General features: G+C 51.6%; 1 protein-coding gene across 2 annotated transcripts in view; it reads right to left on the bottom strand.

Annotated features, from left to right (window-relative positions):
* PTPN9 (protein tyrosine phosphatase non-receptor type 9) overlaps window positions 1–7,230 on the bottom strand; it is a 75,317-nt gene extending 68,087 nt beyond the window's left edge. The window contains exon 1 of one of the 2 annotated variants that reach the window (XM_041744066.1): window positions 6,730–7,230. In XM_041744066.1, coding sequence (XP_041600000.1) covers window positions 6,730–6,792 — 63 coding nt within the window. In that variant the 5' untranslated portion in view covers window positions 6,793–7,230. Of the gene's footprint in view, window positions 1–1,353; window positions 1,578–6,729 lie in introns of those variants that run through there. The other variant, XM_041744064.1, reaches the window with a different exon arrangement.
* Between the last annotated feature and the right edge of the window lie 11,701 nt (window positions 7,231–18,931).

Below are 18,931 nucleotides of genomic sequence, written 5' to 3'. Positions count from 1 at the left end.
TTCATGAGAAACACAGAGAGAGAGAGCCAGAGACACAGGTGGAGGGAGAAGCAGGCTCCCAGCAGGGAGCCGGACATGGGACTCAATCCTGGGTCTCCAGGATCACACCCTGGGCCGGAGGCAGGCACCAAACCGCTGAGCCACCTGGGCTGCCCGATGAATTATTTTTAATGTGAGAGAAGCACTATCTTTGGCCTAAAATGAAAATAGGTATAAATGCATATGTATTTTGGAAAACTACTCTATTATTCTATCCTATGGATCACTACTGGGAAATCCATGCAAAACCAAAAGACCCTAAAAAGAGATAATTGCAGAATTCAAATATCCTTAGAATCCCTGTTGAGTCTTTATCTTATGGTTTATTATAAAGGAGTTCTTGTAACTTGTGCCCAAACAGATGTAACCCACGGAGATCCACTTAACTTTTTGTAGGGTTTAGACATAGAACAGATAAATTAAGAGAACCTTAATTATCCTTGATGGTCAAGTTAATTGTAATTACATAGCAAATTCAATAAAATTACCAACTTTAGGTCAAGTTACAAATGTTAGTACATGCTTTGGGAAAGTGAAATTAAGACAACAACATAGTAAAAATGAAGATTAGTACTGATATGTAGAAATTACCTTCACACTGCCAAATTTACAATTTTGCCAGCCCATTAAGGCTTTTATATTTAAACATAAAGATACCAAAAAAAAAAAAAAAAAAAAAAGTATTCCTGACACGAAGCATCTGGCTTTTTAAAGTTTGGAGACATAATATTCTTCAAATGTGGCTCCATGGATAGTTATTTCTCTCTCTCTCTCTCTGTGACTATCATAAATAAATAAATAAATAAATAAATAAATAAATAAAAGAGAGAGAGAGAGAGAGAAAGACTGAGAGAGCACAAGGGCAGAGGGAGAGAGAGCAGCAGACACCCCCTGAGCAGGGAGCCAGACATGGGGCTCCATCTCAGGACCTCAAGATCACAACCTGAGCTGGACGCAGATGCTTAACCCACTGAGCCACCCAGGCGCCCTTCTTCTGTGCGTTTTTTTATTTTTATTTATTTTTAAGATTTTATTTACTTATTCATGAGACACAGAAGAGGGGCAGAGACAGAGGCAGAGGGAGAAGCAGGCTCCATGCAGGGAGCCTCATGTCAGATTCGATCCCAGGACCCCAGGATCACACCCCGGGCTGAAGGCAATGCTAAACCGCTGAGCTACCCGGGCTGCCCTGTGCATTTTTTTAAACTGTATTTTAAGCATCATCATCAAAACCCACACACATATATCAAAACCAAAACCAAAAAATTAGCTATCATATGCCCATGTAGACATCTTAGTAGGTTGACTAATCACCTCATGAAAAGTTACGGAGTATAACAGAGGGAACATTTGCAGTAGAGGCAAAGTAATCCAGATCTGAGTAGAAATCATGGCTCCATGGCTGGCCACCTATGTGAACCTGGGCAACTTCCTTCTCTCAGGCTGAGTTTTACTTGCAAAATGAGGTAATAATTCCAATCTTATGAGGATTAACTCTATGTGTAATGCCCAGCACAGAGCCTGACTCAAAGCAGGAGCTCAGGAAACAGTTACTGTTATGATCCTGTTGTTATTCACGTAAGCTGCTTAAAGGCAAAGCACACTCTTGTAAGTCCATTGTAGGCTCTGTAATTAGGGAAAACTAAGAAAATAAAGGCAAGGAACATCAAAGTCACAAATGAGGATCTGGTATAATATCATTTCAACACAGGCCTAGATGGGAAAGGAGACTATGAAGCAATAATAATGACCTTCAGACATATATATCAAAACCAACAATATCCTTAGCATATCCCAATTAACAATGTCCTTATTTTTATAAGCCCCCCTGAAAGGAGATGATGCTGCCTGGGTGCAGCTCCCGTACAGAATCACCCTTCGTTCCCCAGGTACCTCCCGTACCTCCCGAATGCCCACACACCAATGGCGGGCCACGACGCCGGGCCTGGACATAAGGCAGGAAGCAAAAGCAGACAGGGCTCCGATCCTCGTGGCGCTTCCAGTCATGCAGCCCCACCAGTGCCAACTTGTGAGATAAAGGAGAGTACACGGTACTCTAAGAGCCATTAACAGGGATCTAACCTAATTGGGGAGATCAAGGAAGGTGAGGGCTGAAGAGGGATTTGACCTTGGAGGAAAGCAGTTTGTGCAAAGACCTGGTAGCAGGAGAAAGCAGCAAGAACGCAAGACCAAAAGGCCAGTGTGCGTGGAGGAAGATGAAGTGTGAGACTGAGCTCGGGCGGCTGAGGCTCCGTGGATCGTGTTAAAGGGCTCTAACATCCCCAGAGTCATGAAAAGCCGCCGAAGGGCTTTAGAAACACTTGCTTACTTTATGAGTAGCCAGGCTGAAAGGATGCTGCAATCAGATTCGCAATTCGCCTTTGCCTTCAGGACAGAGCAAGGAATTCAGTTAGATCCCAAAGTAGGAAACAAAAGTTCGTCAGGCTAGGACAACAGCTTGGGGGGTAGGGTGACGGTGGTAGTGGAAGAAGTAGATAAATTCAAGCGATATTCAGGAAAATCTGATGATGTGTCATGTACAGGGGCTGAGGGAGAGCAAAGTGTCCAAGAAAACTTCTGGGTTTCTGATTCACAGGACTGTAGAGAAGGACACCTATATTCAGGAGGGATGTGCTCCAGAAACCTCTTTAGGGCAGTTAGTTACCTACCCCCCGAAAGGACAGAAGTGCATAAATGCAGTTCACTTGTGCCCTGAACCCGTGTTAACCCACGGTGATCCCCTACTTTACTTAGGACACCGCCAAGACTTTTTGCTATGTCCAAAAGTCAAATTGACTCTCCAACGTACAAAATGTTTCCAACACTGAAGATATTTCAAAGATTCGGCCACAAGCTTTAGAATCAACTTCAAATGAGTTCTAAAATTGGTTTGAGCAGTGGGGCAGCATTATGGAATGAATGTGTCATTTCCCATGATGACTACACTGAGATAGGACTAACACGAGCTTGCTGCTGCGTAAGGTAAACATTTTAAATAAATCTTAACAGTGCAGAGTGCTCTTATGAGATATTAAACTAAAATATGAAAGTTTTATCATGCATTACAATAATCTGAATTACACTACTTTTGGGGTGCTTGGGTGGCTCAGTTGGTTAAGCATCTGCCTTTGGTTCAGGTCCCATCTCAGGACCCTGGGACTGAGGCCCAGGTCAGGCTCCTTGCTTGTGAGGAGCCTGCCCCTCCCTCTCCTGATCGCTCTTGCTCTCTCTAGCAAATTTTAAAAAGGAATTAAAAAAAAAAAAAAAGGAATCATGCTATTTTATTTTTTTTTAAACATTTTGAAATGCCTGTAGAAAACGCAACTTTTTAAAAAAAAAAAATTTTATTTATTTATTCATGAGAGACACACAGAGAGAGGCAGAGACACAGGCAGAGGGAGCAGCAGGCTCCATGCAGGGAGCCCGACTGGGACTTGATCCTGGACTTCAGGATCACGCCCTGAGCTGGGCTAAAGGCAGGTGCTAAACCGCTGAGCCACCCAGGCATCCTGAAAACTTGGCATTTTGTAGGAAAAGATATGATTTTTAAAAACCCACATTCCTTGTTGATCTTTAAAAAAAAAAAAAAAAAAAGATTTAATTTATTTATTCTTGAAAGACACAGAGAGAGAGCAAGAGACAGGCAGGGGGAGAAGCAGGCTCCCCAAGGGAAGCCTGATGTGAGACTGGATCCTGGGCTCCACCCAGGCATCCCTATCCTTGTTGATCTTAATAAATATTTAAAAGCATCAGGTTCCCTGCAGGGAGCCTGCTTCTCCTTCTGCCTGTGTCTCTGACTCTCTCTGTGTGTCTCTCATGAATAAATAAATAAAATATTTTTTTAAGAGATTCTTTTTTTTTTTAATTTTTATTTATTTATGATAGTCACAGAGAGAGAGAGAGAGAGAGAGAGAGGCAGAGACACAGGTAGAGGGAGAAGCAGGCTCCATGCACCGGGAGCCCGACGTGGGATTCGATCCCGGGTCTCCAGGATTGTGCCCTGGGCGAAAGGCAGGCGCCAAACCGCTGCGCCACCCAGGGATCCCTAAAATATTTTTTTAAATAAAAGAAATTTAAGAAAAGAGATCCCTAGGTGGCTCAGTGGTTGAGTGTATGCCTTTGGCCCAGGGCCTGATACCCGGGTCCCGGGATTGAGTCCTGCCTCGGGCTTCCTGCATGGAGCCTGCTTCTCCCTCTGCCTGTGTCTCTGTCTCTCTCTCTCTCTCTGTCTCTCTCTCTCGTGAATAAATGAATAAAATCTTTAAAAAAATAAATATTTAACTGTTCCCATCCAGTTCTTGTTAATGCCCATCACATTGTTCACTGTAAAAGATTTTTACTAAACACACCCGTATATGTATATACTCTATGCAGACTAAAGCACTGACTTTAACAATACTTAAATATTTACTTTCCGGGATCCCTGGGTGGCGCAGCGGTTTGGCGCCTGTCTTTGGCCCAGGGCGCGATCCTGGAGACCCGGGATCGAATCCCACATCGGGCTCCCGGTGCATGGAGCCTGCTTCTCCCTCTGCCTGTGTCTCTGCCTCTCTCTCTCTCTCTCTCTGTGACTATCATAAATAAAATTTTAAAAAAAATTTTAAAAAAAAATATTTACTTTCCTTGGTCTTAATTTTTTAATAGGCACCCTAGTGCCATTGTTGCAGTAGAATACTAATGCCTTGAAGTATTTGAAACATAGAAACTCTAAATCTGACTAATCCAATGAAAAGAAGTGAATGAGTTTTGCCTCTTTAAAGTCAGCCTAACGGAAAAAAATTAAAATAAAATAAAGTAAAATAAAATAAAGTAGAATAAAATAAAATAAAGTAAAATAAAATAAAATAAAATAAAGTAAAATAAAATAAAGTAAAATAAAATAAAATAAATAAAATAAAATAAAGTAAACAAAATAAAGTAAAATAAATAAAATAAAATAAAGTAAAACAAAATAAAATAAATAAAATAAAGTAAATAAAATAAATAAAATAAAGTGAAATAAAATAAAATAAGATAAATAAAATAAAATAAAATAAAATAAAATAAAATAAAATAAAATAAAATAAAATAAAATCAACCTAACGCATCATACCTTAGTACCGAAGCATTTACTTCCCTAATTCTGGGTGGACGGGCCCCTTGGCCACCTGCCTGGCTGGGCCCTGACAAGCATTTTATTAATACTCAACTGCAGTTACCAGGATGTGACCACGGCTCGCGCAGAGCAGAATTCTTTCATTTTTTTCTTCCCTCCCAATGCTGATTTTATCTCAGGGCGTGAAGAGGCAGGGCAGTGGTCTGGGGCCAAATGTGAAACATGTCCTCTCCACAAACCAGGAGAAAAGTCAAGCGCTTTCTAAAGATCAGGCCTTGGCGCCCACGGACTACGACGAGTCTGGGGACCCGCCGCGCACCCCCGAGGCCGCAGCCGAGCGTCCTTGGGGACAGGCCCGGGAGCTTGGGCCAGGGCGCCCGTGTGGTTCGTCTTTTTCTGAGTTCAGGGTTTTGTTTTTTTTTTTCTTAAAAACATGAAGTCCGGCTGTGGCCTTGCGGAGCCTACCCGAGGCCGGGTCTAGGCAGCGCCGGGCCCCAAGGTCGGCGAGCGGGCGGCTGGGGCCCCGGGCTCTCCCCCACCCGGTCCCGGGGGCGCCGCGAGCCGCGGCCTCTGGGAACCGGGGGGCAGAGGCGCTCAGGGACAATGGGCTGCGGGCTGCGGGGCGACCCTCCGGGCGGCCCGCGGAGGCGCACCAGGAGCCGAGACGGTGCCGCAGCGCCCCCGCCCCCCAGGCCGTGCCCGCCGAGCCGGAACCGCGGAGCGTCGGGGAAAGTAGCGGAGCATCCCCGGGGTGGGGGGTGGGGGGGGGACTTAGATTGCCACGGGGGGGCGGGGCGGCCCGCGGGTGGGCAGGGGAGGGCGGAGGGGGCGTGCGGCCCGCGGGTGAGGAGGGGTAGGGGTGCGGGGGGCCGTGCGGCCCGCGGGTGGGGAGGGGGTAGGGGTGCGGGGGGGCGTGCGGCCCGCGGGTGGGGAGGGGGTAGGGGTGCGGGGGGGCGTGCGGCCCGCGGGTGGGGAGGGGGTAGGGGTGCGGGGGGCCGTGCGGCCCGCGGGTGGGGAGGGGGTAGGGGTGCGGGGGGGCGTGCGGCCCGCGGGTGGGGAGGGGGTAGGGGTGCGGGGGGGCGTGCGGCCCGCGGGTGGGGAGGGGGTAGGGGTGCGGGGGGCGTGCGGCCCGCGGGTGGGGAGGGGGTAGGGGTGCGGGGGGCGTGCGGCCCGCGGGTGGGGAGTGGGTAGGGGTGCGGGGGGCGTGCGGCCCGCGGGTGGGGAGTGGGTAGGGGTGCGGGGGGCGTGCGGCCCGCGGGTGGGGAGTGGGTAGGGGTGCGGGGGGCGTGCGGCCCGCGGGTGGGGAGGGGGTAGGGGTGCGGGGGGCGTGCGGCCCGCGGGTGGGGAGGGGGTAGGGGTGCGGGGGGGCGTGCGGCCCGCGGGTGGGGAAGTGGGTAGGGGTGCGGGGGGGCGTGCGGCCCGCGGGTGGGGAGGGGGTAGGGGTGCGGGGGGCGTGCGGCCCGCGGGTGGGGAGGGGGTAGGGGTGCGGGGGGCGTGCGGCCCGCGGGCAGGGTGGGGGCGCGGCCGGGGCAGGGGCGCGCGGGGCGGGGGTCCTGGGCCGGGGTCGCCCGCCCGGCCGCCGCGGCGCCGCTTACCTGCTCCTCCTCCGGGGTGAGCTGCGGCGCCATGTCGGGCCGGGGCGCGGTCGCGGGCTCCATCCCGCCGGGAGCCGGGAGCCGGGAGCCGGGGGCCGGGAGCCGGGGGCCGGGAGCCGGGAGCCGGGGGCCGGGAGCCGGGAGCCGGGAGCCGGGGCGGGGTCCGCGGCCGCCGCTTCCGCGTCTCAGCAGCCCGGGCCCGGCCGGCGCATGGCGGGGCGGAGAGGCCGGGCGGCCGCCAACGCCGCGTCTGCTCCCGGAGGAAGGGCCGCCGCCGCCCGCTCGGCGGAAATCCCGGCTTCCGTCCCTCCCCCGCGCCCCTCCTCTCCCGAAGGAACGCGCCCGCCCCGCCGCCCCGAGGTGCCGGCCCGCAGCGCCCCGGGCGGTCGGGGGTCGGGCGGGAGCTCCCCACGCCGCGGGCCCCCGCGAGCCGCGCGCCCCCCCGCCCGAGCCCGGGGCCGCGGCCCTGCCCCCCGCCCCCGCCCCCGCCCCCGCTCCCGCCGCGCACTGGGCGCCCCCTCCGGGCTCAGCGCCCGCGCTGCAGCGCCCGCCCGACGCCCCGCGGCTCCATTCAGAAAGCGGCTGCTCATTCACAAACGGGCGGCGGCGCGGCGGGCGGGGCGGGGCGGGGCGGGGGAGGAGGGAGGGCTGCGGGGGGGGGGGAGGGGGGAGGGGGGGAGGAGGGGAGGAGGTAGGGCCGCGGAGGGGAGGGCCGCCGGGGGAGGGCTGCGGGGAGGGGGGAGGGACGCGCGGGGGTGGGGGGAAGGGCCGCAGGGAAGAGGGAGGGCTGCGAGGGGGAGGGGGGAGGGGGAGGGGCTGCGGGTGGGGGGAAGGAGGGGAGGCGGTAGGGCCGCGGAGGGGAGGGCCACCAGGGGAGGGCTGCGGGGAGGGGGCCGTGGGGGGGAAGCCCGCGGGGGGGACGGCGGGGGGGAGGAGGGAGGACTGGGGGGGTAGGCGGTGGGGGAAGGGCGGCAGGGGAAGAAGGACGGGGTGGGGGGGCGGCAAGGGGAGGGCCTCAGGGAAGAGGGAGGGCTGCGGGGCGACTGGGGAGAAGCCTGCGGGGGGGGGGGAGAAGGGGGGAGGAGGGAGGGCCGCAGGGAAGAGGGAGGGCTGCTGCGGGGCTGGGGTGGGGGGTAACCCCGCGGGGGGAGGGCCGCGGGGGGGGAGGCGGCTGGTGTTCCGCGGCTCCGCCGCCAGGCCGCACCCCCTTCGCCCCCGAGGCTCGGCCCTGGGGACCCGGAGCCCCCCGACCGCCGACCGCCGACCGCCGACCGCCGACCGCCAACCGACGGGCGCCCGCACCTGCGGCCCTCAGCGGGAGCCGCGCTCAGTCCCGCAGGGGAGCAGCAGCGGGTCAAACCTCACCCAGGAACGGCGCGGCCCTGCACGCCCGGGGCTCCCAGTGCGGCTTCGCGGTGCGGCAGGACGGAGCCCGCGGTCGGTCGGAGGCACCGGGAAGCGGGCGGCCCGCTGTGCTGTTGCATCGTTTCAGACCAAAAAGTAGTACAGAAACGGTCCAGCCCACCCGCAACGGCTGACCCCCGGGGCCAAAGCCCCGCAGAGCTGGGGACAGACCCAGAGAGGGGTCCTCGGACACCGAGGAAGGTGCTCTGGCTTCTGACGCTCCCTCTAGGACTTGAGAAGGGACCTCCCTCAGGTTTCCTCTCCCTTCTCCATCACTGCAGTGAGAACGTCAGGTGGCCCTTGCGTAGAGAAGTATTGTGCCTTCAAATCCAGGTTTTGAAAGCTTGTTGTGGACAACATTATTTGTGGTTTGAATTTGTTTTGATGAAATGGTTTTGAGGTTGGGTGTTAGGACCTCCTGATCGAACTCTTGCGCTGGGAGTGGAGAGGACCATTACGTTGACCATAGTAACAGCAGTGCTGTCCATCGTGTGATGGTGGACTTTGCAACTTTAAAAACCAGGAGGTTTGGGGCAGCTTGGGTGGCTCAGCGGTTGAGCGGCTGCCTTAGGCCGGGGACCTGATCCTGGAGTCCCTGGTTCCAGTGGGGCTCCCTGCATGGAGCCTGCTTCTCCCTCTGTCTGTGTCTCTGCCTCTCTCTCTTCCTCTGTGAATAAATAATGAATACATAAATAAAATCTTTTTTTTTAAGATTTTATTTATTTATGAGAGACACACAGAGAGAGAGGCAGAGACACAGGCAGAGGGAGAAGCAGGCTCCATGCAGGGAGCCCAATGTGGGGCTCAATCCCGGACTCCAGGATCACGCCCTGAGCTGAAGGCAGACACTCAACCACTGAGCCACCCAGGGATCCCAATAAATAAAATCTAAAAAAAAAAAAAAAAAAAATAGGTTTGACCAGTGACTCTAGAGTGTTCAGTTTGGGCAAGGCTACTCTTTGCTGACCTAAATGGCTCTCCAAAGATCTTGAGGCACTTTGCTCCTACTGTGGCCATGCTCCTCTTGCTTAGCAGTGGTGGTAAGCGGTACGCAGTCTGAGGAAAAGAAGGGATATGCCCAGGCTACCCCTTGTAGGCAGTGGCACAAGGCATGTAAATACTCCTGGAGCCATAACCTTCCAAGCAGTCCACTTTGCCTGCCAGCACTAGCGCCGTAGCCTGCCAGCCACATGCCCCAAGCAGAGGGGGACCAAAGCTGACAGCTGATAGCTCGCTGTTATTTGGAAGGGCCAACTCCACCAGGAACCAACTGGTAGAAATGTACACATCATCTAGATTTGGACTTCATTTCTGTCATCGTTACTTTGCCTGAAACAATAGTGTGATTACTATATCATTGGTTTAGAGTATGTTTTTCTTTATTGATTTATTAAGAAACATCCTGTATGCCACTGGCTTGTGAAGTGTTATTAGAAGTTATAATTCCTGCAGTGAACCTGTGTTAAATAAATTATTGACAAAGGTAATCTCAGTCTCTGAGCATAATTTGCTATGAATAAAACAAGTAATCCCTGCTATTTGGATCTGTTTCTATCGCAGGCAGGTTACTTGCACCAACAAGGCTGTGACTCTAGGCTGAGTGCATCACCCCATACAAGAATTAGTTTGAGTATTGCAACCAAATACTCCTCTGGAAGACAGTCCATTTTTTTTTTAAAGATTTTATTTATTTATGAGAGACACAGGCAGAGGGAGAAGCAGGCTCCACGCAGGGAGCCTGACATGGGACTCGATCCCAGGTCTACAGGATCATGCCCTGGGCCGAAGGCGGCGCTAAACCGCTGAGCCACCCAAGGCTGTCCCCATTTATTAAACAAGTATATTTTTATGCCATGCACTGGGGTTACAAAATGAACAAGACAATGGTCTCTTCCACATGTAAGGCTCTAGACTGATCCCTGGGCCATATTGTGAAGTAGAAACAGCAAGACTCAAATAGTGTCCATAATAATGTCATTTGTACAAAGAAGAATAAAGAACATATAAACTTATTGCTACACAGAAAAGGCCTGGGAGGGGGCACCTGGGTGGTTCTGTCAGTGAAACGTCTGCTTTCAGCTCAGACCAAGGTCCCAGGGTCCTGGGATCAAGCCTGTGGTCGGTGGGGAGCCTGCTTCTCCCTCTCCCTCTGCTACTCCACCTGCTTGTGCGCTCTCTCTCTGTCTTTGTCAAATAAATAAAATCTTCAATCATTGAATGTCTTTCAAGAGGAAAGAAGGAAGACAGCGATTTTTCCCTAGCTGGTCTTCTGTAAATTTTACGTTGCTGGGTTGTTGGTTTTTTTTCAACTTTTTATTGAGGCCTAATATACGTACAGAAAGGAGAAAATGTAAGTATACCACATGAATAGATTTTTACAAACTGAACATGCCCATGTAACCAGTACACAGATCAGGAAATAGAGCATTCCCTACTTGCCAAAGTCCCCCTTATGTCCCTTCCTAGTCCCTACTCTCAAGAGTAACCATAGTTTTGGCTTCTAACGGTATAGCGTGTCTATGTTTAAATTTTGCATGTGGTTGTATAACCTTACCCCCCAAACTTTTAATAATATCTTTTTTTTTAATAATATCTTAAATATAGTTTTTCTCCTGGAGCAGACAAATGGCTCCGGGACAAGGCTGAAGTAGGAAGTGGCAGGAGACAGGAGAGCTTTTGCCTGGTGATCATCAGGACGCGGGAGGTCAGTGATGCATCCCAGGTCACGGTGCTTAGTGTGGGCGAGGGCGAGGCTCCAGGCGCTGGGTCCCTCGGTGGGGGTCTGGAGAGCAGAACCTGCCAAGGCCGGGGTTCAGTGCGGTGAGCCGGTGGCAGCACCGGCCACGCTCTGGGAGGCACAGCCGAGTGCCAGCGTGCGGCTGGTGGGGGACGTGCTCCAGAACCACTGGCCCACCCCAGGCCCAGCAGGACACGCTGGGAAGGTTCTGAGCAGACACGCGGGTGACACGGCCGGGGGAGGGAGCCGGCTGGCCTGGCCCAAGCGTCCGCACCAACCTTCCAGATCAAGGTGCTGTCACCGGCTCGGGCAAGTCCTGGAGATGCCACAGGGCTTCTCGTACGTTTGTAGCAAAAGACTGGAAACCATGCGATGGCCCATCCGGAGAAGACTCAGTAAGTAGACTAGAGAGCACGCGAGTGCCGAAATGCGAGGTTCACATTTAGTGTGTGCCTGCCACGTGCCGGGCACTGTTCCCATGACTTTCATTCATCTAATCTCCCGTCACACTATGAGAGCGCTGAAATTATCCTCATTAAAAAAAAAAATCGGGGGACACCTGGGTGGCTCAGCAGTTGAGCATCCACCTTCAGCCCAGGGTGTGATCCTGGGGTCCCCAGATCGAGTCCCACGTCGGGCTCCCCGCATGGAGCCTGCTTCTCCCTCTGCCTGTCTCTGCCTCTGTGTGTGTGTGTGTGTGTGTGTGTGTCTGTCTGTCTGTCTGTCTCTCATGAATAAACAAATAAAATCTTTTTAAAAATAAAATAAAAAATCAAGGTAGGTCCACATGTATTGGCATAGCCTCCTCAGATTTTTGTAATGTGTGGCTACAGGGCTTTGGGAGGAAGGTGAGAGTAGGGTTGGGGGAGTGTAAGTAACAGACAAAAATCATATTTTTAAAAAGAGATTTTATTTATTTATTCATGAGAGACAGAGACAGAGAGAGACAGAGGCAGAGACCCAGGCAGAGGGAGAAGCAGGCTCCATGCAGGGACCCTGACATGGGACTCGATCCCGGGACCCCAGGGTCACACCCTGAGCCGAAGGCGGATGTTCCACTGCAGAGGCCCCCAGGTGCCCCAGTTTTTTACTTTTTTAAAACAACGGTTTCAGGTCTCTTTCTAGAAAGCTTATCCTCCCCTTCCTCCTACCATCTCCACCAGGCAAGTCTGACTCATCCTTAAATCTCAGCTCAAGTCACTTCCTCAGCAGGATCTTCCTTGGCTACTCCCTAAACTGAATTAGACGCCTTGTCCAGCTCTGTCTCACTTCTTATTGTTATTTTTAATCAGTGAGCCAATCCCAGTTTCTAACTATGCCCTTGTTTCTATGCCCATCAGCCGGGTCTCCCTACCCGCTCTAGTAGGCTGTAAGCCTCAAGAAGGCAGGAAGCACCTCTGTCTTCTCGGCCCCTGGCCCCCCAGAATCTAGAGCCTAGTATCTAGTACGCAGGCCTTTATAAATGTGTTGAATGACTGAATCACTGAAGACAGCCACCTTAAAAAAAAATAAATAAAATTTAAAAAGACCTTAACTCTGAGTCTCTACTTTTTATTTAAAGATGTTATTTATTTACTCATGAGAGACAGAGAGAGAGGGGCAGAGACACAGGCAGAGGGCGAAGCAGGCTCCATGCAAGGAGCCCAACGTGGGACTTGATCCCGGGTCTCCAGGATCGCGCCCTGGGCCAAAAGCAGGCACCAAACCGCTGAGCCACCCTGGCTTTCTTTCTAAAAGGCAAACAGATACAGAGTAAATAAGACCACACTGCTAACCAACGTCTAGGGTGAACATTTTCTTTTTTTTTTTTTTTTAAGGTGAACATTTTCTTCTCGTTTACTCACAGGCTACATCTCTCAGCACGAGAACGGCTGAAGGCAAGCTCCACAGGGAAGATGAAAAATCTTACCCATGTAGGTGACAGTCTCCCATTACCTAAAATACTCTGGGGACCAGTCCTTACCTATTGTGGTTCTTGGCCATTTTTGTTTTTGCTTTTGTTGTAACCTCAACCATGAGCTGGCTCTCTCCGCAATTTTCTCGCCTGACACCCTGTGCACCACTCCTAAATCACAGGCTGATCAGTCACGATTCTATGTCATTTCTCTACCTGCCACCCATGTCGACAGTTTACCAAATGCTCTGGTGACAATTATTTGCTTCCTTGCCCATTTCTCCCACTAGACCGTGAGCTCCTTGGGGGCAGGGACCATGTCTTAGCCATTCCTCTTCCTTCAGGACCTAGTGTGATGGACAGTACGCGGGAGGTGGTCCCCAGTCAATGCTGGCTGCAATACTGGGTTTGTACTTTTCTAGCCAACAAGGTCCAGTTTTATCAAAGAATACCCAACTGGTTTGGTTACCTTGGATACGTAGTGGCTTGTGAGAAAAGATTCAATATGAAGAAGGAGGAACCATCATCGGAGGTGCACTGCTTTCCCTCGCTTTGACTCCTCTGTGCTAACGAGTCCAGGGCAGAATGGATAAATTAGGTCCACGAATGGAACCTTGCTTGAACCAGTTTGCACTTCCTCCCTTGCAAAAGCTTTTGTTAAATTTGCCCATGAGAAGCAGAACTGACAGGCTGAGTTCCATCTTGTATTTCCCCAGTTGGACTGCAGACAAGACCCGCGGGGCCAAAGCAGAGGGAGACACAGAAGGCTCGAAGGGACAGCCAGCCTGCTGGAAAGGCCGCTCGCGATGGACGCTAGTGGCTGCGCCCAGGCCTGGATGGAAGAAGGCTCTGGCTGCCAAATGTTGTCTCTTCTGGTTCCACGCCGTCTCTCAGGATGAGGAGAATCCCCTGGGCTGGGCCCCATCCTGAGGCCTACCTCCTAGTTTGCCAGGCTGCCTCTGGCCACTTTACTGCCTCAAAACAGACACAAAAGTCCACTTTTCAAAACCATCACTCTCACCAGGAATGGGAATGCCTGTGAGAAACCGATGGGCACATCCCAGGTTAGGGACTCGGTCTCTTCCCTCACACATTTGCTGCCTGAGGCCACTCTTCATTCATCTTCACTATTGCCGACCTTGCAGCTCTCCCAGGCCTCTCCTCCTTGCCTCGCCTTGCGCCTTGCGGTGGACCCACTGGGGAGGGGTGCAGGGGTGAGGCCCAGTCACAGCAACACCCAGGACCAAACCTCTCAGGACTTGGTGGGGAAACAAAATTTTTAAGTTAATTTGATTCTGGGGATCCCTGAGTGGCTCACCGGTTTAGCCCCTGCCTTCGGCCCAGGGCGTGATCCTAGAGATCTGAGATCGAGTCCCACGTCGGGCTCCCTGCATGGAGCCTGCTTCTCCCTCTGCCTGTGTCTCTGCCTCTTTCTCTCTCTCTCTCTCATGAATAAGTAAATAAAATCTTTTTTTTAAAAAAAAAGTTAATTTGATTCTAGGGGCGCCTGCTTGGTACAGTCGGTTAAGCGTCTGACTCTGTCTCAGCTCAGGTTGTGATCTCAGGGTCATGAGATCTAGCCCTGCAAATGGCTCCACATTCAGTGCAGAGTCTGCCTAAGACTCTCTTTCCTTCTCCCTCTGCTCGTCCATCCCTCCTGTACGCTTGCTCTTTCTCTCTAAAATAAATAAATTAATTTAAAAAATAAATTTGGTTCTTTTTTTGACATAAAGACTGGGTGTAATCACAGAATCCTAAGACAGGGTGGAACTCAGAAATCAGCTCATTTTACCAAAACAAGCCGTCAGTCAGACTCTTGCTAAAATCTCAAGGCTTTTTTTGTCTACTTTTCCTGCCCTACATATCAGAACGCATGAAACAAATGACCACATCTGCTTAAAAATATGCATTGTGAGGTTTTGCTCATTTCCTTACTAGAAAGAAAATTTTTTTTAAAGATTTCATTTTTTTATTCATAGAGACACAGAGAGAGAGAGAGAGACAGAGACACAGGCAGAGGGAGAAGCAGGCTCCATGCAGGGAGCCCGACGTGGGACTCCATCCCAGGTCCCCAGTATCACTCCCTGGGCCAAGTTGGCACTAAACTGCTGAGCCACCAGGCTGCCCTACATTGTCCTTTTTTATTTTTTAACTTTTTTTTTCTTTTTAAGATTTTATTTATTTATTTATTCAGGAAGACACACACAGAGAGAAGCAGAGACACAGGCAGAGGGAGAAGCAGGTTCCATGCAGGGAGCCCGACGTGGGACTCTATCCCGGGTCCCCAGGATCACACCCCGGACTGAAGGTGGCACTAGACCACTGAGCCACCTGGGCTGCCCCTAGATTGTCCTTTTAAGCACATTCAGAGAACTAAATATAGCTCTTGTTCTTAGAACTCTGCAGCATATCCAACCACCCATTGGTAGTCCACCATACACACACTCAGCCTCCTCTCCACGGTCACTCTTCTGTGCAGTAAAGAGGGATTGTCCCTCTGGCTGCCTTCTCATCCCAGCTCATCATTTGATCCACCCAACCGACATTTTAATAAATGCCAGGCACTGGCATGATCAATAAGACCAGGTCTCTGACAGGAAAGAGCTTGCAATCTAATAGAGGGAATGTGTAGTAAAGAATTTAGCCTTGCTCAGAGAGAAGCTGGCCTTTGCCCTTGGCTCCTAGGAAAGCCTTTAGAAATGTCCTAAGCCTTTAGAAATGTCCTAAGGAAGTTTCTTTGTGGGCAGCCCGGGTGGCTCAGCGGTTTAGCGCCACCTTCAGCCCAGGGCGTGATCCTGGAGACCCTGGATAGAGTCCCACGTCGGGCTCCCTGCATGGAGCCTGCTTCTCCCTCTGCCTGTGTCTCTGCCTCTCTTTCTCTCATGAATAAGTAAAATCTTAAAAAAAAAAAAAAAAAAGTTTCTTTGTTTACCTGGGGGTCTTTAGCCACACCAGATAGACTGACAACGTGACTGGGGGAAAGGAGTGCTGTGGATCATGTGTTATCAACTAGACCTCCAGAGGCTGGAGGCTGAGGTCTAAATGACCAGGCCCCAACGAAAACTTGGGACACAAGGCCCAGGTGAGAGTCTCTGGTTGGCAGTACTCCGTGAGTTCTCTCAGACGCAGCTCCCAGGAAGTTACTGCTATTTGTTATTCCAATGGAAGAGGACAGCGAGAAGATCCATGTTTGGAACTTTGAGGACTCTGCCCCATGCGCTTCTTCCCTTGGTTAACTGATAATCTGTTTCCTTTCACTGTGACAAAGTCTATCTGTGAGTATAACAGCTTTCAGGGAGTTCTGCGAGTTCTTCTGGAGAATTATCAAACCTAAGTGTGGTCTTGGGGACTATCCCTAAATTTGGGAGATACATGCAGTGGGATGGGAAGGGGCCAAACATGAGAACGGCTACTTCTACCTGCAGAGGTAAAGGTTTATCCAGATAGTTGTTGAATGGAGTTTTCCAAAGATGAGTAGATGTGTTTATCAGATGAATGAAATCAGAGTGAGGAGGGACGCGGTGGCTGGCGGGGGGGGGGGGGGGGGGGGGGGTAGTATGAAACACGTGTGTTTGTACAAGGAACTATAAAGTAGCACCACTGGAGAGGAGACAACAAAGGAAGGAAGGTAATTTATGAGGCTGGGCAGATACGCCAAGGCCTACTCTTCCCAGGTGCGTCGGTCCTAGTGGCACTTGAGATGAAACAGGTGATCTCAACTAGTGGTCCTTGGGCAACTCATGCCAAGCTGGCCCTCTAGCCAAGGCGAGCAGGGTAGTCCACACAGGGCAGTGGTATCAGATAGGATTCTTTGGTTGCCAGCCCGGAGATCCGCTCTGGGTGATTAAGAAAGACGGAGTTTACCGGATGCTCACTGGTTTCACAGCAAGAACAAGCGATACCCCTAACTTTCCGAGGGCAAAATAAATGAATTCCAATGGGATTACTTTCTTTGTTCCTCTGCTCAAGATACAAATTCTTGGTGAGGAGAATATGATCGGTCCATCTTGAGTCATGAGCCTGATGTTTAGCTAAAGGAGGGCAGTGCCCCCAGACTACAGCTCCAGCAGACCCCACTGCATGGGGAAGATATAATTCCACAAAAAGGAAATGGTTGCTATTCAGAAGGGTGGCCAGAAAACTAATATCCAATCACAATAACTTCTCTTTTAAGATTTTATTTATTGGGATCCCTGGGTGGCGCAGTGGTTCGGCGCCTGCCTTTGGCCCAGGGCGCGATCCTGGAGACCCGGGATCGAATCCCACGTCGGGCTCCCGGTGCATGGGGCCTGCTTCTCCCTCTGCCTGTGTCTTTGCCTCTCTCTCTCTCTCTGTGTGTGTGACTATCATAAATAAATAAAAAAAAATATTAAAAAAAATATTTTATTTATTTATTCATGAGAGACAGAGAGAGACAGAGAGAGAGGCAGACTCCATGCAGGGAGCCTGATGTAGAACTTGATCCCGGGTCTCCAGGATGACGCCCTAGGCTGAAGGTGGCACTAAACCGCTGAGCCACCTGGGCTGCCCTCACAACTTCTTTACACAGCCATCTTTGAAACAGGTGGCAGGAGGTGGTTTTGTTTTTCTTAAGATTTTATTTATTTATTCATGAGACAGAGAGAGAGAGAGAGAGAGAGAGAGAGAGGCAGAGACACAGGCAGAGGGAGAAGCAGGCTCCATGCAGGGAGCCCGACATGGGACTCGATCCCCAGACTCTGGGATCACACCCTGAGCCAAAGGCAGATGCTCAACTGCTGAGCCACCCAGGCGCCCCAGGAAGTGGTTTTATAATTCACAAGAAGTATGACCAGAGACAGGCTAAATTCAGTGATTGATAATGTTGGCTCCTCAGTTAAAAAGGAAGGGGCACCTCTCTGAAATACATCCTTCAAGCTATCATTCAATAATATCAAGTTGTGCTTGGCAATAAGTTTGCCTGGTATGTTCTGTGACTCATGCATCTGTCTCCCAGGAGTGTCCTTTGTGGAAGTAGTCCCTCCTGACTTGCTTATTTCGGAGCAGAGCCCAGCCAAGTCTGGTGGTACGGGCTAGCCTGCCCAGCTCTGAAATGATACAGTGGGCCTGCGGAGGGCACAGACTAGTGCCTTCTCCTTGGGAAGATCATGTAGCATCCAGGCAGCCAGCAATATGCTCCTTGGCGAGAGGAACATAATGTTCCTATTGCAGAACTGACCCAAATTCAGGAAGGAGCATACTGATGTAGGCATGCTCAAATCAGCCGCCAGCAGGATCCTTATGGGGGGTGGGGTTGTCTTCCTCCTCTGATTTTACAGAGTCAGCTTGAGCATCTCTGGGAGAGCCCAACAAGAGGCCGGTTCCACTGGTGGGCTGAATTTCTGTAACCGGGCTCCACTTAAACCACAACTTCTGCCCAGATCTGTGCCCAGAGTTAATGAACACAAAGGAACCAACTGCAACTCAGACAAGATCTGACCTGCACCCTTCAGAAATTTTGTCCACGGGACAGTAGTGCTGCTGGAGTAGAACAGTGGAGCCTTTTTGTCTAATAAACCAAATCCTTGAAAGGTGGAAAGCAACGTGAGCAGCAGATTGAGGCCAAGGGAAATGGGACGCACTTCCTGAGCACAGAGCAGAAATCAATTGGTTAGTTTTATTATTTTTTTAAGATTCTATTTATTTATTCCTGAGAGAGAGAGAGAGAGAGAGAGAGAGAGAGAGAGAGAGAGAGAGGCAGAGACACAGGCAGAGGGAGAAGCAGGCTCCATGCAGGGAGCCCAAAACAGGACTCGATCCAGGGTCTCCAGGATCACGCCCCAGGCTGAAGGTGGTGCTAAACCACTGAGCCACCGAGGCTGCCCAGTTGGTTAGTTTTAGACAGTGGTCTTCCACTGCCACAGCTGCAAGAGCCCTAGCTTACAAATCTGAAGGGATCTGGCCTCTCAAAGCTCTTCCATGACATAAAATCTAAAACCTCTACGGAATACACAAGCCCACTGCTCTCTATAGCCCCCTCCTGGGCAGCTCCAGATCCCTCCCTTAAGCCTGAACCAGGCTGAGCCAGCGTCAGGTCCCAGAGCAAGTCCTGCTCTGCTCCGGGATGGGGGTGGGGTGGGGGTGGGGGTGGTGGGGTGGGGGTGGGGTGGGATGTGCAACTGCAGACCCTCCCGCCTCTGTGAGAAACT

The sequence above is a fragment of the Vulpes lagopus genome, chromosome 2 (genome assembly GCF_018345385.1).
Source record: "Vulpes lagopus strain Blue_001 chromosome 2, ASM1834538v1, whole genome shotgun sequence".
Classification (NCBI taxonomy): domain Eukaryota; kingdom Metazoa; phylum Chordata; class Mammalia; order Carnivora; family Canidae; genus Vulpes; species Vulpes lagopus.
Note: the sequence above shows the minus strand (reverse complement) of the source record. Positions and strands in the feature narration are given on the sequence as shown.